A 17500-nucleotide genomic window follows, 5' to 3' on the forward strand; every position below is an offset into this window, starting at 1 on the left:
AACTGACAAGGAAAAAAGCCTACCTTCTAATGAATTACATGCTAAATATGTGGATTTTTTTCTTCAAAAGTACAAAAGAGCCATGCTTTATTGCTGAAGACAAGTCACTCTAAAAGTACAGGTAAAACTTTGTTGTTGTAGAGATGTTACATATTCTTCTGGCAAATATAAGGTTTCTTAGAAACATCTTTATAAGTTGCAGACAGCAAGTTGCAGTTTCATAGAATGTGGTTCCTACCCATCAAAGCAACAATCTAAGTGCATGAGAGGAATTGAAGCAGCAAATCTTTATGAAATCTAATAACAAGAAAAAGAAAATCTCAAGATCTTGATATTAGAACAATTTCAAGTGTCTTTACCTCAATAAGCACCAAGTAATTCCTATATTATGTACAAGAATCCTCTTCCTCCTCCACCAATCTGACATGCCAAAGTAACCAGTTTGCAAATAATTTAATTGAATTTCCTGATTTCACTCTTACCCCCCAAAACCCCTTCATCCTGACTAGTCATCAGCTTCCACTCTACCTGCACCGTACCCTTTTCCCATTCTTCAACCCCAACCACGTTTCAAGTGACTGTAACATCTTCACTCTTTCTCTGCTCAGTTGTTTCAGAGTTATGGATGCGCAAATGTGTGTTCTGCATCTGCTGCCAAAAACAAACAAGTGAAAGAAAGAGAGAGAAAAGAATATTGAGTAGCGGTTCCTCAGCTAATTTTCAATTATACTCTTCCCTTCTGGCTTGGGGAGAGTTCTACAATAGTGCCAAATATGCATAACTAGAAGAGTTATTACATACTATTCATTTCTATCATCATTTCGAAATAACAAAAGTTCCCAAAAATCTACACAAAACACATTAGAAGTTACAGATAGTTTTCTTCTCTGGTCTGATTCATTTTAAGCATATTAGAAAGAAAAATTGGATTTAAAAAACATATATCTTTAAAAATATGATATGAAGGCCAAGAAAATGCACAGAATGTAACAGGAAAGCAAGTGTTTAAGAATATATACACATTCTTCTTAAATATGTCATACATAATATGGAACTGCTGCTATGCTTCTCTTACCTATTGTCAAAGGAGAATCACCTGATTAAAAAGCAATAGAAAAAAGAGAATGCAAAACTAGAACCATGGTAGTAATAGAAATATAAAAAAAACAACTGAAGTAGCACACACAAGTTCAAAGAGGAAATCAGTTTCATTTACACATAATTCAGATGTCAACACAACCTCATATCCAATGCATGCTGAAAAAGCTTTCAAACAAACAGAGTATCCAGTGTTACAAAAGCCAGCAAAATAATTATTCTTTCTTTGGAATGTTAAAGCTGTAAGCAGGTTGGAATAGATAGAGGTCTGTCTATCAGCACATAAAGCACAAATGAAAAAAAAACAAGTGTGACAATCCACTAAAGCCAAAATACAAAATGCATGGAAGGAGGATTGCTATTGCCAAAGGAAGCTCCATACAGATCAAAAACAAAAACTCAACGTAAATAAATAAGATAAGCAAAAAAATGAAAATCATAGAAAAAAATCATAACAATAATTTAAAAGATTATACTAATAATCAAAACAAAAGTAATAATAATAATAATAATAATAATATTAATAATAGTAATAAAAAAAAAATAAATAAATAATAATAATAGCACACAAACTGTACAACGCGATGACCAGGCCGTGCTCATGAGGGACCCTGAACTCACATTTCCAAGACACTCTTCAACTGCTCCAGCTTCCCCTTCTTCTCTTCTGTCTCTGGATCTGCACGGTTCTGCTCGATCTCTGCCAGCAACCCCCGCGCGATGTCCAGCACTTCTTGCAGCTGTTTGGGCTTTTTCAGCTTGACATGACCGTCTTTATAACCATCATACTTGGCAAAGAGCTCAAAGAATCTGGATCAAAAAAGGGAGATAAAAAAAACAAAACATTTTCCCATTTGAGCAAATGAAAATAGAATATCAATGGATATTTTTTGCTATTCTTGTTAAACATATTTTCTAACAACAGTTATGACTTACTCATGACTTATTAGTATCTACTGAATAATAGTGACATACTTGGGATGTCTCACTTCCATCTTCATCTTCTGTTTGGGCGTTCTGTCACCGTGTCTGATAACAGCAACCACACATCGCAGTTCCATCCTATGGGAATTGATGGTATGAGGCATTAAACATCTAGTTTACGTCATTACCCTCTGCTCTGATGAACTATCATCTACAGTATTTCATTTTGGAAGGCAATATGAGTTGGACAGCTAAGTTCACTAGCTCAAGAAAATAAAACACATATAATGACTAAATACACAATAAAAATCACTCATCATAAAATTCAATATAACTAACTACAATCTACAGTTATACATTCACTCTGCCTTATATTTATATTTTACAACTTACATCTTCCCAAAGGTTGTTGGTACAATAGGAGGGTCATCTAGCTGGAAAGGAATTGCCCAAGGGATGTGGAATGTTGGTGCTAGTTCACGTAATATCATGTTGCCAAGGATCTTTGCACAATCATCATAGTATTTGCTGGAGTTCTTGACAAAGCTAAACCCATTTACATCACATACATACGACTTTCCATTTGCTCTGAGGGAGAAAAATAATGTTTACGTATATCAGTAATGTATATTCACTTTATTTTATCTTATCTTTTTACCTGATCACAAATGTTTTATATATTTACTTTCAATGTCTATATGCTCAAAATCTACTACAATTAGCCCAAAAAAATTTAAATTACAAAGTCAAACAACACCTACTGCAACTTACCTTAATAAATCAAACCCACACACTGTCTGTTTAAATGCAATACACACTTTTCTTGCAATTAATTTTTCTGCATTGGATAATATCACAGGGTATCTAACTTCCTTCCCTTCACTGTCTCTTTCAACTTTTCCATCCAGTGCTGGCGATTTCCGTGCCTCTGCGTGGGCATAATCAGGTCCTACTGTGTATACCTAGACATTGGAAAAACAGAAGATATTTTTTTCTTTAAGTAATTAGGTATTACTATTAAGAGTGAACATGTATGAGTTTTTAAAGGGAAAATTTCATGTACAATATATTCATAGCAATTCACATTGGTGCAATTATTTCATCATGATATTGTATGCTTTTAAGAAATTAACTCTTTTATCCATTATACCTTTACATCTGTCCCATCTGTGGGCATAAAATCTTCATATATATAGGACCCAGTTTTTCTAACTCTGCTTTCTGGAGAATAAACACTGCTCCTGGACCCAATCTGAAATAGTTTCAATAACGTTCATCTCTACATTGGAAAAAAAATATTAACTTATTAATTCAGTACTGCTCCCATTATTGGTGATAAAGTGAGAGTAACAAAACATCAAGTATTAATAAGACATCTTTCATCCCCACCTATTTCATCACTTCCTAATTTTTGTGCATAAAGAGAGAAGAGAAATCATATTTGGTGGCAGCACTGGGATTACAAACCTCCCTCTGTTACAGTCTCCCTATTTTGTCTTTATTTTTTAAATTCTTTCCCTTTTCCTCCCCCTGTTCTCTTTTCTTTTCCTCTTTACACTATTCCTTGCCCCTTAAATACTATGCAAACATCTTTTATCAGATCTATTTCATTGCACCCTAACTTTCGTGCATGAAGGGAAGAGAAATCATATTTGGTGGCACCAGTGGGATTACAAACCTCCCTCTGCTTCAGTCTCCTTTATTTATTTATTTTTTTATTCCTTCCTTTTTTCTCCATTCTCTTCTCTTTTCATTCCTCTTTACAGTATCCATTGCCCCTTTCTCTCCTCTCTGAATTCTTTTGCCTCACCTTTCTGAACAGCCTCTGGGACCCTCCTCCTGCTGAAGTAGGATAGTAGATGTATATATTGTGATCTTCAGCAGAGACAGGCTTCTCTACAAATGGTTTGTTGAAGACCACTCCATTCACCTCCACGTGATCCTCACCTTCAATCAGTTCCCGTTCTGCATAAAAATATAAGTTTCATCTCTTAATTTTTTGTTTTAAAACTAAAACTGGCTCTGTAGCTACTGTATATATCAATACACATCCTACTTGGTACATTCTACCTCATTCTCACTTTCTACTTGTGTTACACTGTATTTTTCTCAATATGTGTATATCCGATTATCGGTCTCCACTCACTAGAAGGGTCTTTGGAATCTCTGTCAAGAATGGCAAATCTTGGTAGTTCAATCCCCTCTCTTTGTAATGTGCTATAAACAGCTCTTCTGTCCTGGAATATTAGAAATAAAAAGCATCAGCATACTCACTGTTACACACAGCTTCAATAAATCTATATTTTTGCACATACAATATCTTTCATGTAGGCTGTACAATTTATACACTGTAAATACCATTAAGGCCAACTCACCTGGAGGTCATACTGCATATCTAGATTATTAATGATATATGGCTTACGTAGCTCTGTATATGCCTGGGCTTTCTCTAGTGGGAAGCCCTTTGAGTGAAAGCTGATGAGGCAGTCACATACTGGCCATTTTTCTACAGGTTCCTGATGGAAAGAGAGGATGAGAAAATGGATATTTGATGGGACATTTTTATAAAGAAGTCATGCTAGGAATGTATGCTAAAATACATGTAAGGGGAACTTTTTAAATGCCAAGGAAATTTTTGTAACTATTCAGATTAAAAAATCAATAGCAATCAAAACAGCCAGATTATGCCCAAAGGTCTATGAAATGCTAAATTAACTTTGCCATAGGGAACATACAATGAATAGAAAAATGATATATGGTCTGAGTAGCAAATGAACACTTCCAGTAAAGTTTCTTTCTTGTTTCACAACCTTTGTAACTCATGAAAGTGGGTTGCTGATAAGAATATTTCGTATATCTCCCTCTAACATTTCCATTTACTAGGATGTGTCTGATTTTCATTTTAAAAGTTCACTTCTTATCAGTCTAATCATTATCTGTCAAGTGTAAGTGGAGGTCAGCTACATAAAACAGATTATGTCATCAACAATAGCATTTGTGTAGCAGTGAAGGGGTTTGACTCTAAGATCAGCCAAATGGGTAGTATATCGAAACTCTTGATTTTGTCCCATGCATTGGAAAATTATGTTTTGACTACAATCAGAACAAAATGTATGTGTCTTTATCATATATCTATGCATAGGTATAAATACCTACTTATCAACATATTTAAATGCATATATATATATATATATATATATATATATATATATATATATATATATATATATATATATATATATATATATATTATATATATAATTTCACAAATATTATTCATCAACAGTTCCATCAACATAGGCTACCTTAGAATGATAACTTCTCTGCTAGCCTTAAAATAGGCCCTTTATTTTAACTATTCTTTTTTAACTTTCACCAATCAAGTCATCAATTTTTCTGCGCATCCCAAAGGGTAACATAAAGATTATCTTGAGCCTACTCAACCTTTCAAAGTTGCAGGGAAGCGCTGAATATTTCTTAACGTATCCCCAACCCTACACACTATCTTAAATAAAGTCCTGAATGCCCTTCTTTCGCTTTGCCTCACTCAACTTACCGTTTGTAAAAGTTAAAGAAAGAAGCCCCTCTCCTTCTTCATCACGAGAACTCCTCTTGAATAACATCTTGGAAAAGATATCCAAGCACCCACTCCCTCCACCTTCACCCTCTGTCCCAAATAGTCACCCTGAACAAGGCCTTGGAAAGTAAGTATCACGAAATCTTTCCCTCTTTTATCACACAGAATCACCTTGAGATAAACCTTGAAACAGAGGCCTTAAACACCTCCTCCCTCCCTCCCCTCTCCTACCCTCCTTTCCCCTTGCCCACACAAGCTCTGACCATGAACAAAACCTAGAGATGGAGATCTTCAAACCTCCTCCCTCCCCTGAAGCCCCCCCTCTTTTCCTCCCTCCACCCTACCCCCTCCCCCAAAGTCCCCCCCTGTTTTCCTCCCTCCTCCCTAAACTCACCTTGAGTATGACCTCCTCGGGGAAGATAACGGGCCTGAGGTACTCAAACTCCTCCAGCCGCGTCAGGATCTCCTTCATGGGCTTGGACCCGGACTTCTTCTCCATGGCGCAGATCCCGACGACCACCTGCTTGAAGGGCGCTGCCGCCATCTCGCCCTCCTCCTCCAGGCCCACACCCAGGCGCCCGCACCCCTCTGAGGATGAGTCTCCGCCAGCCACATCGTTCTGCAGGAGGTGGGGGTGAAGGGTGGAGGATGAAGGAGGACGCAAAGAAAGAGGAGTGGAGAAAGGGGAAAGAGAGCGAGAAAAAGACAGAGGGGTAGGGAGAAAAGAGACATCATTAATCATTTTGATGATGGGGAAATTAATCTTAAGATGGGAGGGTAAGAGTGATGGGAGGAAAAGAGAAAGAAGCTGAATAAGAAATGACGAAAGATTAAGATATAAGGCAGAAAAAAATCCTGCCCGAGCAAGAGAAAAGGAAAAGGACTAGTGAATAGACGGAGAAGACAAAGCATGGTAACATTCACATACTATCTACAGCTCATCCTATATCTCTATAGAGCTCTCAGTAACTAGTCAAATGGTGATAAGCTTTATCTCACTGGAGCAAAAGTAACAAAAACGAAATAAAAATCATTAGATATCATTTCTACATGCACCGTTGCCCACTCTAAAAAAACGAAAGTAAATAAAATATATGGTTTTCCACTAATATACAAAATATCCAGTTTCTGAAAATTTCTGGTAATTACATTAGTCAATACTACATTAGTTAATACTGCAGTTGCTTACATGAAGACAAACTGCACACTCAAGCAAACGTATACACATGTAAACGCACCCTTAAACAAACACAAAAAAACACTAGTATATATGGCGAGGTATCTGCACGTGATGCCACTGACTTTGGCAAGTCACAGAGATAAATGAATCTTTGGAATAACTCTCTCTCTCTCTCTCTCTCTCTCTCTCTCTCTCTCTCTCTCTCTCTCTCTCTCTCTCTCACTCTCTCACTCTCTCACTCACTCACTCACTCACTCACTCACTCACTCACTCACTCACTCACTCACTCACTCACTCACTCACTCACTCACTCACTCACTCACTCACTCACTCACTCACTCACTCACTCTCTTCTTCCCAACGATAAGGATAATGATGACTGCCAACGACGACGACGACAACAGCGACGACGATGATAATGATAAAAAAAAAGAAAGAAAGAAAGAAAGAAAGAAAGAAAAAAAATAAAATCAACCCCCGAAATGCATTCACGAGAAACATCCGAGAACCCCGCCCGCAGGTTACAAACGGCGCCCACCTCTGCCTCTCCCACCGACGCCCACCCGCCCGTCCAGAACACCCGCCCACGCCCGCCATCACACTCTAATTATAGCTTGAACTTGTATCTGGCATCCAAGGGTTCATGACCCACCTGATTACCTCCCAGCTGCTGCTTCATTTCCTTCGCGTTGCTTTGCCCTTCTGAGGGAATTCACTTTTGGGTTGGTTGGGGGGGTTTTCCTTCTCTTTCTCACTTTCTCTCGGTCTACGTTTCTCTTTCTTCCCTTCGTGTTAACTCTCGCTCTCTTGTCTCTCTGTCTCTCTTGCTCGCTCGCTCGCTCGCTCGCTCTGTCTGTCTCTCTGTCTCTCTCTCACTCTCTCTCTCTCTCACACACACACATTCACATTACCTCACTCTCAGCATCATTCTCTCACATTCACATTCACACTCACTCTCTAATCTTCTTTCTATATCCTTCTCCCCCTCTCTTTGCCTGTCTCTGTCTCTGTCTCTGTCTCTGTCTCTCTGTTTCTCTCTCTCTCTCTCTCTCTCTCTCTCTCTCTCTCTCTCTCTCTGTCTCTCTCTCTGTCTCTCTCTCTGTCTCTCTCTCTGTCTCTCTCTCTGTCTCTCTCTCTGTCTCTCTCTCTGTCTCTCTCTCTGTCTCTCTCTCTGTCTCTCTCTCTGTCTCGCTTCCCACCTCCCCTTTCCTCGCAACCTCTAAATAAATCGCATCTCGACGCGCAAGTGGACGGCCCCATCTATCCCTTATCGCCTTTCGCTGCCTCGCCGCTCTTTCCCCGACTCGAATCTCGTGCCTTTCCTCTTCCCCCTCTCTTCCTTTCTTGTTATTCTCCTTCGTTTATCTTTTTCCCTCCTTCGATATCCACTCGCTCGTTCTTCCTTTCGCTCCCAATTGCTATCCCTCTTCCCTCTTCTTTCTCTCTTTATGTCAGTTCGATTTCGACTTCACGGCCCTTCCTCTCCCTTCAGTCATCCTCTCGCTTTCGTACACTATTTTCGACAAACACACACACACACACACACACAAACACACACACACACACACACACACACACACACACACACAACACACACACAAAACACACACACTTCCTTATTTCTACTGAATATCGTTCCTACAACAAATAAACAAAAAGCACCCCCGCAACGAACGCATCCCCCTCCCCCTCCCCTCCCGGCAATGACCTTCCATAAGGACCCATACCCCCGTAATCCCGACATTCCTGCGGATTCCCGATAGCGCGACCACGGAAGGCGGCAGAGAGGGAGAGAGAGCAAGGCGCGAGTTGTGGAGCTTCGTGGCTCTTCCGGGCGGCGTGATTTCCTCCCCATTTCCTCCCTGCGATCGGTTCTATTATCATGAACCGCATCGGGTGTTCCTTCGCCGAGTGCGGGTCTTCTCGAGTGTCCTAAATACATCCGTCTCTTCGCGGCGAGATGGGCGAGTCGAGCGAAGCAAAATGGGAAGAACAAAACTGTCGGGCGGACAGAAGTCTGCGGGATAATCTTCACGTTTCACATACACGCCGGGGAGCAATCACTATCCTATGTGTGTCTATACATACATACAAACACAAAAACACACACACGCACATATAAAACATACATGCATACATGCATACATATAAACAAATATGAACTCACCCCTCTATATAAACACCACCTTGTCTCCTACAAGACCATACATAAGCACACAAACACAAAAAACACACATACATACATACAAGCATACATATACACAAATATGAACACATCCCACAATATAAACACCATTACACAATCCACCTTGTCTCCTAAACTGAATCCCCAGAGAAGAAACAGACCCGCACTCATTTCCTTCGACCACGCAGGTGACCCGGAAGAAGAAAATGCACAAAACGACAGTTAGATAAATAGCGAAACAGAGGAAGTAACAGTTAGATAAAATAGCGAAACAGAGGAAGTAACAGTTAGATAAAATAGCGAAACAGAGGAAGTAACAGTTAGATAAATAGCGAAACAGAGGAAGTAACAGTTAGATAAATAGCGAAACAGAGGAAGTAACAGTTAGATAAATAGCGAAACAGAGGAAGTAATGATAAAAAGAGACATGACCAAGGGGGTCGCGTGACATCCCGTGTCTTTGATGCTCATGAGCATCGAAACAAAATGTCTTGGAGTCGCGCCACCGCCCGGCCCGGCTTCCGGGGGGTGAAGGGGACACGGGGAGAGGAAGAGAGGGAGAGGAAGAGAAGGAGAAGGGGAGATGGGGAGTGGGAAAGAGGAAGGGGAGATAGGGAGAGGGAAAGAGGAAGGGGAGATGGAGAGTGGGAAAGAAGAAGGGGAGATGGGGAGAGGGAAAGAGGAAGGGGAAGAGAAGGGGAGGGGAGAAGGAAAGAGGAGGGGGAAGAGAGGGAGAAGGGGAGATGGGGAGAGAGAAAGACGAAGATAAAGAGAGGGGGAAGGGAAGAAGGGAAGAGGAGAATGTGAGGAAAGGAAAAAGAGGGAGAAACTGGAAGGGGGAGAGAAAATGGGAAGGGAAGAGAAAAATGAGATAGGTGAAGAGAAAAGAGAAGAGGGGGAAAAGAGGAAGGGGAGAAGAGAATGAAATGAAAAGGGGAGGAGGATATGAGAACTATGGGTATGAATATACAGAAACAGACTAACAAACAAAAAATCGAAAGAAGGAAGGAAATATCAAAAAAAGGTTGAACGGAAGATATAGAGAAAGGAGAAAAGAAAAAAAGAAAAACATACAGGAAGGAAAGGAAAAACAGACAAGAAGGAAAAGAAAAAAAAGGAGAAGACCCGTGTTTCAGGGAAGGCTAACAGAAGAAAAGGTAGAACGCAAGATATAAAGAAAGAACAAGAAAAAGAAAAAAAAAGGAGAAAGCCCGGCGATTTAGGGGGGGGGGCGGTGATAAAACAAATGACAGGACCCTCCTTGAAGATCGCCTGCTAGTCCGCGTCACTCAACGAGCGGTGTGACACGTGACGCGCCCAAAAGAGCCCAGCTGTTCCGCTCCGGCGATGGCGTGACAGAAGCGCGGCGGCGGCAGTCACATTGACACTCGCTCTCCTTTGGCACGATTGGTCTATTATGTACGACGTGTAGGTGTGTGTGGGTGTGTGTGGGATTACAGGCAAAGGGACTTTCTATCTTTCTTTCTTTCTGTGTGTGTGTGTGTGTGTGTGTGTGTATGTGTGTGTGTGTGTGTGTGTGTGTGTGTGTGTGTGTGTGTGTGTGTGTGTGTGTGTGTGTGTGTGTGTGTGTGTGTGTGTGTGTGTGTGTGTGTGTGTGTGTGAATACCGACAGATATATAAGTAAATAGTATAAACAAAGAAAACTATACAGTAGATCGATATATGGACAGACGGACAGAAAGATACAAGAAAAGGTTTAATGGTAAAAAAAAAATAATAGTTGATTATTTGTTGTTGTTATTGTTGTTGCATTTTTTGTGTGTGTGCACGTGTTTTGGGGTACATGCGTGAATGCGAGCTTGGATTGCGTGTGCGTGTGCAGCTGTAAGCCTATGCGTTTGCGCATTTTATGTACTCTCCCTCTCCCTCTCCCTTCCTCCCCCCCTCCCTCTCCCTCCCACCCCCCCTCTCTCCTTCCCACCCCCTCCCTCTCATCTTGCAAGCCATGCATTAAAAGGCAACGAACAGATGGCAACGCACATTGTGTATTCATGCTTTTATTCGCCGCTGCAATACGTTCCAGCTTTCTCATCTGCTTGTTTGCTCGGTCTTGCAAGATCCCGCTGTATTTGTGCATAACCGATTGCCTTTACCGACTGGAAAAGCACATGCTGTCTTATTTAATATTCTCGGAATTAGTGTTTCGCTTTCGGGCATTGTTTGTCTACAAAAAATATCCTTAATTAGGGTAGGCGGAGAGAGCATATTCCCGAATGTTTCGTTCACGGGTTTAAATATTCGTAGTTTAGATAGTTGTTTCATTCCCCAGTCGCTCTAATTATCGGTTTTTCTTGTATGTCTTTCTATATCTATCTATATTTCAGTTTGTCTGTCTCTCTGTCTGTCTGTCTCTCTCTCTCTCTCTCTCTCTCTCTCTCTACATCTTCTTCTTCCTCATCCTCTTCTTTTCAATTTTCTTCTTCTTCTTCCTCTCTTTCATTTCTTTCACCTTGTTCCTCCCCTCTCCTCCCCGCTCTCCTCTCCCCCTTATTCGTTTCCCTTGTTCCCCATTTCCTCCCTTTTGCCAACAGCTTGCCCTCATCACCCCTAACGACCTAAAAAAAAATACAAAAAAAACTCTTATCTGTTGCTGCTGAGGACGAGATTAGCCTCCGACATTGATAACGTGTCTTATCTCTGACTTCCCCCCGTCTGTCTCTCTTTACTTTTGCCTATCTCTCCGCCTTCCTTTCGGTGTATCTCATCCCACTTCCTTTTTTTATATTTTCCTCGACGCGTCTCTTCCTTCTCTCTATCTTTGTCTTCGTTAATATCTTATTCTTATTCATCTTCTTTCGCAATTTCGCCCCTATTTTTCCAACACCAATTAGTCTTTCAATCTCCTTTCTCCCTCTTGCCTTTTTTAAAATCTATTACATAATTCTGAATCTCCTCCTTACTTGCCCAATTACCCTTCCATCCCCCATCCCCACCCCCACCGTAGTCCAACAGCCACCCCCACCCTACCTTAATACCCATCCCCACCCTACCCCAACACCCACCCCCACCCTACCATAATACCCACCCCCACCGTAGCCCAACACCCACCCCCTCCTCCCTTCCCTTTAGCCACCGCATCTCCCTCTTCACCCACCCAACCCCCAACCCACCCAACCCCCATCACCCGTCAATCATCCTCTCTGTCTCCCCCCCCCCCGTACCCCCACCCGCCCACCCCTTTATCTCCTCCACCTCTCTTTCCGTTCCCTCTCCTCTTCCCCCTCCCCACGCCCCCAACAACCCTCCTCCCTTCCCTCCGGTCATCCCCGTCCCACCCTCATCCAGACCGTCTATCCATCCCCTCTAATCCTTCCCCCTCCCATCCCCCGCCTAGCTCTCCTACCCTCTCCCACGCCGTCCATCCATCCCACCCACCCCTCTCCCCTCCCAACCCACCACCCTTCCCCCTATCCACACCCTCCACCCTCCTCCCTCCCAACCCTCCGCCCTCCCCACTCCACATCCTCTACCCTTCCCCCTCCCAACCCCTGCCTATCCCTCCTACCCTCTCCCACGCCGTCCATCCATCCCACCCACCCCTCTCCCCTCCCATCCCCTCACCCGTCCCCCTATTCGCACCCTCCTCTCTTCCCCCTTCCAACCCTCCACCCTTCCCCCCTTCCCCCTCCCAACCTTCCCCCCTTCCCCCTCCCAACCCTCCCCCCACACCCTTTCATCCGATTTAATTCCCTCTGTATGTGAACGACTCCCTACCCTCGACCTCGGCCGCTGATTGGTCCGGCGTCGACCAATCGCGAGGGCCGACGATGACGTAATTTCCTCGCGTGCGGAGTAAGTCTGGTCTCTCTCGCCAATCAATGGGGATTTTTGCGCTGTTGTCGTTGGCTGATGAATTACAAGGGGGGTGGGGGTGGGGGTGGGGGGGGGGGGAGTGAATGACGTTGTGCATGGCTAATGGCTTGGCACTCTTTTGAGAAAAAAAAGTGTTGTTGCAAGATGACACGCTGTGGGCGGCTTGGTTGCGTCTTCTCTTGTCTCGTGCGATCCTGCCTTTCTCCCTTGCTCCCTCTTTCGCTCTTTGTATTCATCCCTATCTCTCTCTCTTTTCTTTCTCTCCCTCTCTTTTTTACCTTTCCTCTTTCCTCCTTCCTTCCTTCTTTCCTTCCTTTCCTCCCTCTCTCCCTCCTTTCCTCCTACCTTCCTACCAACTCTTCCCTTCCCCTTCCATCTTCACCTCTCTCTTTCTCTCCCTATCCCCCTCCCCATCGCTTTTACTCTCTCTCCCTCCTTTCCTCTTCCCATTCCCTGTCCCTATCCCATTCCTCCTATTTATCTTACTTCATGTCTACCTTTGATAGAAAAAAACATACGTATACCTCCAGCAAAAAGTCCCCCCCTCCCCCTCCCCCTCCCCCCTTCCCCCCCCCCTTCCCCACCATGCCCAAATCCCCGCCAACATCCGGCAGTCTCTCCAACCCACCTGGTTCCTCCATCATTGCCCTTGCTTCCCGCTTCTTTATTCCTTCGTTTCTTCTTCTCTCGTTTCAGCCTTTTCTATTTCCCTGCTCTCTGTCTCTCTCTCTCTCTCTCTCTCTCTCTCTCTCTCTCTCTCTCTCTCTCTCCAACTTTAGTGCTCCCTTCTCCAGTTTGTGTCTGCGTGTCTACCTTGTGTCTGTCTGTCTCTCTGTCTGTCTATCTGCCTGCCTGTCTGCCAGCTTGCCTACCTACCTCCCTGTCTGTCTATCTGCTTGCCTGCCTGTCTGTCCGCCTGCCTGTCTGCCTGCCTGTCTCCCTGCCTGTCTGTCTGTCTATCTGTCTGTCTGCCTGGCTCTCTCTCCTGAACAGATGACCATCCTTCTTCTCCGAGGCAAGTCTACTGCAGCATCCTTGCCTTGAAGTTCGACCGCCAGTTTACGCCCATTTAGCATCCCCGCGACCATCCGAAAGAGGAAGGAAGGATGGAAGACGGAAGGGGAAAGGGGAAAAGGGAGAGAAGATAAAGGAACTTCAAGATGAAAGGAGAGAGAAAGGGAGGAGAAGAGGGGAAAAAGGGGGAGAGAGGGAGATAGGGAGAAGCGAGGGGGGGATGAAAAAAGAAATCGAGGAGGGAGGAAAAGGGGCTTCAAGAGAAGAGGGAGATGGGAGGAGGGAGAGAGAGAGAGAGAGAGAGAGAGAGAGAGAGAGAGAGAGAGAGAGAGAGAGAGAGAGAGAGAGAGAGAGAGAGAGAGAGAGAGAGAGAGAGAGGGAGATGAGAGAGAGAGAGGGGGGAGATGGGAGAGAGAGAGGGGGGGAGATGGGAGAGAAAGAGAGAGAGGGGGGAGATGGGAGAGAGAGAGAGGAAAGAGAAGGGGAAAGAAAAGGGAAGGGGAAATAAATCAGGGAGCGAAGAAGGATGAGGAGAGAAGTGGGAGGGGAGATGATAATAACGATGATGATGATGACAGTGGTGGTGATTGATGATGATTGATGATGATGATTATGGTGGTGATTGATGATCATTATGGTAGTGAATGATGATGATAATTGATGACGATGATGATGATGATGATGATGATGATGCTGACGATGGCGATGAGGACCATAACAGAAAAATAATAACAATGATAACAATACGTAGTAAATATAAGGCACCCAACCCCTCTGGCCAGATCCGAACTACGGCCTCTACCCATTTCAACCCCTAAATAACCCGAGCACAAGGATCAATTTCCCCTACCCCTCTCAGACCACCCAAGACCTTCTCTCTTACCTCACAACAACATTCAATTTGCGAACTATTCAACCCCCTCTCCCCCTCCCCATCCCCCACCCCCATCTCCCGAACAGAAAAAGATGAGAGGGAGAAAAAATCTGGAATGAGACGGTACAACAAGATGCTATGCAACTTCGAAACACGCACATATTTACAAGAGAGCGACGTGTACGTGATAGATTATGGTTATGAATATTTATATATATATATATATATATATATATATATATATATTAGATAAATAGATAGATATATTACACACACACACACACACACACACACACACACACACACACACACACACACACACACATACATATATATATATATATATATATATATATATATATATATATATATATATATATATATATATATATATATATATATATATATATATATATATATATATACATATATATATATATATATATATATATATATATATATGCATATATATATATATATATACATATATATACATATATATACATATATATATATATAAATATATATATATATATATACGCATATATATACATATATATACATATATATTCATAGATATATACATATATACATACATACACACACACACACACACAATATACTATATATATATATATATATATATATATATATATATATATATATATATACACAATAACTTAAATCATAGCTTCCAAGATCACCAAGATAAAAAAAAAACATCATTGCATATTGCACACGTTTAAGGACAGGAATGAAATGTCAACCGGCCGGCGCACGTGCAACACCTCCAAGGCCCTTTGCAAATACAAGGTCAAATGGGTCATTATGCTAATACTGTTCGTTATGATGAACTCTTATCGTTGGCTCACGTGGCTCAGCTGTGGGCACGGTGTTACGTAATCACCCGTCGTCTGTATGCATGTGTGTAAGCCACTGTGTATGTAGACTATACGTTCCTACACACATTGGTATGTACAACCATAGGTGCATAGACAGACAGGCACATACATACAGACACAGACACACACACACATATGGATATACATATATTCAATATAGATAGATATATATGGATATAGGTAGATGAAGATAGATATATCATATATATATATATATATATATATATATATATATATATATATATATACTTTATACATACATACATATATGTATATATATGTATATATATACATATATATGTATATATATATGTATATATACATATATATGTATATATACATATATATTATATACATATACATACATATATATATATATATATATATATATATATATATATATATATATATATATATATATATTATATACATACACAAATATATACATAAATATACATATATACATAAATATACATAAACACAGCCACCCACACACCCACACACACACACACACACACACACACACACACACACACACACACACACACACACACACACACACACACACACACACACGCATATATATATATATATATATATATATATATATATATATATATATATATATATATATAATCACAAAAGATATTGCCATTATTCCCTTTTTTGTTTCATTTCCACCATCCCACTGGCAAACCGGAAATTAGTTCGTACCCCACGCAATTTCACAAACAGCAACACCACACACACCACTAAAAAGATAACACATCACAATAGCGAAACACCATCACCACCACCAACAACAACAACCATGTTTTCTTCCCCCCAGCCCGCGAACCAACCATCGGACACGCACCAAGACTTTGCTGTGTTTTCTTTCCAGTTTTCTCGCTCGCTTTTCAATCATGGTGCCTCTCTTGCAGTTGCGATGGCGGAAGGGGCGGGAAAGCCAAGATGAATGATAGATAGATGCGGAGAAAAGAGGGACGAGTGGTGTTCAGTCGTTCTTTCTCTGTCTTCTTTTCTCTTTCTATTTGTCCATCTCCCTTCTGAAATGAAATCACATGGTGTTCTTCCTCTGCTTCGAAAGGGCGTGGGGTGAACACGGGAAAAAATTGCCTCCAGGTTGCGATGAAATAATAACAATAATCCTAATCTTGCACTCCCGCTGAAGACGAAATCCTTGTGTGTGCCTCTTGTCACCCGTTTTATCCCGTATCTCTCTTCCTTTCTTCCTTCTTCAATTCCTTTTTCTCTAATTGAAATAGTCCCAAAACACGGAAGACAATCCGACTAGAAGACCTCCAGAGACAACCCAAGTCTTGTTTATAAACTTACTCTCCTGCACCTTACAGACCAACTGAAGTGTGACCCGCGACGCGCTCCTATTTACGCTCGCTCTTGCAAGCCTCGAGATGCCACGTCGTGATTTCTTGAACGTGTGCTAGGAGGCGAGTCTTCTATTTTTCTCTCTTCATTTCTTCTTTCTCCACGCTCTATATTTTGGACAAAAAAATCGCCCTAGAATAATAAAAAAAAACTATCTCGCATTATCAACTCCCACTCTCAAACTATACAACACAATCGCGAAAAAAAGAAAAAAATGGCAACACTCGCGCACCAGTAGTTAAAAGGCACCTGAAATGCACCGAGAAGTAAGCCAGTTTATCCACCTGTCCTCGTACCTGATATAACCGCTTCTCAACGAGTAAAAAAATAATAGATATAAAAGGAAAAGTAATAAAAAGGGATAGAAATAGGGGGGGGGGAAGAAAACACGAAACAGAAAAAAGATCGAATTAGACACAAACAGATAATAAAAACAACACCAACAACAATAACAATCGACCCGATCACAACAAAACCTAAAAAAACAACACCACCGTCTCCCATCAAATACAACCCCCCAAAA

General features: G+C 41.8%; 1 protein-coding gene across 4 annotated transcripts in view; it reads right to left on the minus strand.

Moving 5' to 3' along the window:
- Positions 1-17500, minus strand: part of LOC113820313 (inositol hexakisphosphate and diphosphoinositol-pentakisphosphate kinase 2) — a 124488-nt gene that overhangs the window by 59119 nt on the left and 47869 nt on the right. For 3 of the 4 annotated variants that reach the window (XM_070142647.1, XM_070142645.1, XM_070142644.1), the window contains 9 exons: positions 5994-6218; positions 4398-4538; positions 4169-4259; positions 3833-3987; positions 3173-3274; positions 2794-2984; positions 2416-2610; positions 2074-2160; positions 1720-1908 (listed from right to left, as the gene is read on the minus strand). In XM_070142647.1, the coding sequence (XP_069998748.1) occupies positions 1720-1908; positions 2074-2160; positions 2416-2610; positions 2794-2984; positions 3173-3274; positions 3833-3987; positions 4169-4259; positions 4398-4538; positions 5994-6218 (1376 nt within the window). Of the gene's footprint in view, positions 1-1719; positions 1909-2073; positions 2161-2415; positions 2611-2793; positions 2985-3172; positions 3275-3832; positions 3988-4168; positions 4260-4397; positions 4539-5993; positions 6219-16444; positions 16951-17500 lie in introns of those variants that run through there. The other variant, XM_070142646.1, reaches the window with a different exon arrangement.

The sequence above is a fragment of the Penaeus vannamei genome, chromosome 29, assembly GCF_042767895.1.
Source record: "Penaeus vannamei isolate JL-2024 chromosome 29, ASM4276789v1, whole genome shotgun sequence".
Taxonomy (NCBI): Eukaryota; Metazoa; Arthropoda; class Malacostraca; order Decapoda; family Penaeidae; genus Penaeus; species Penaeus vannamei.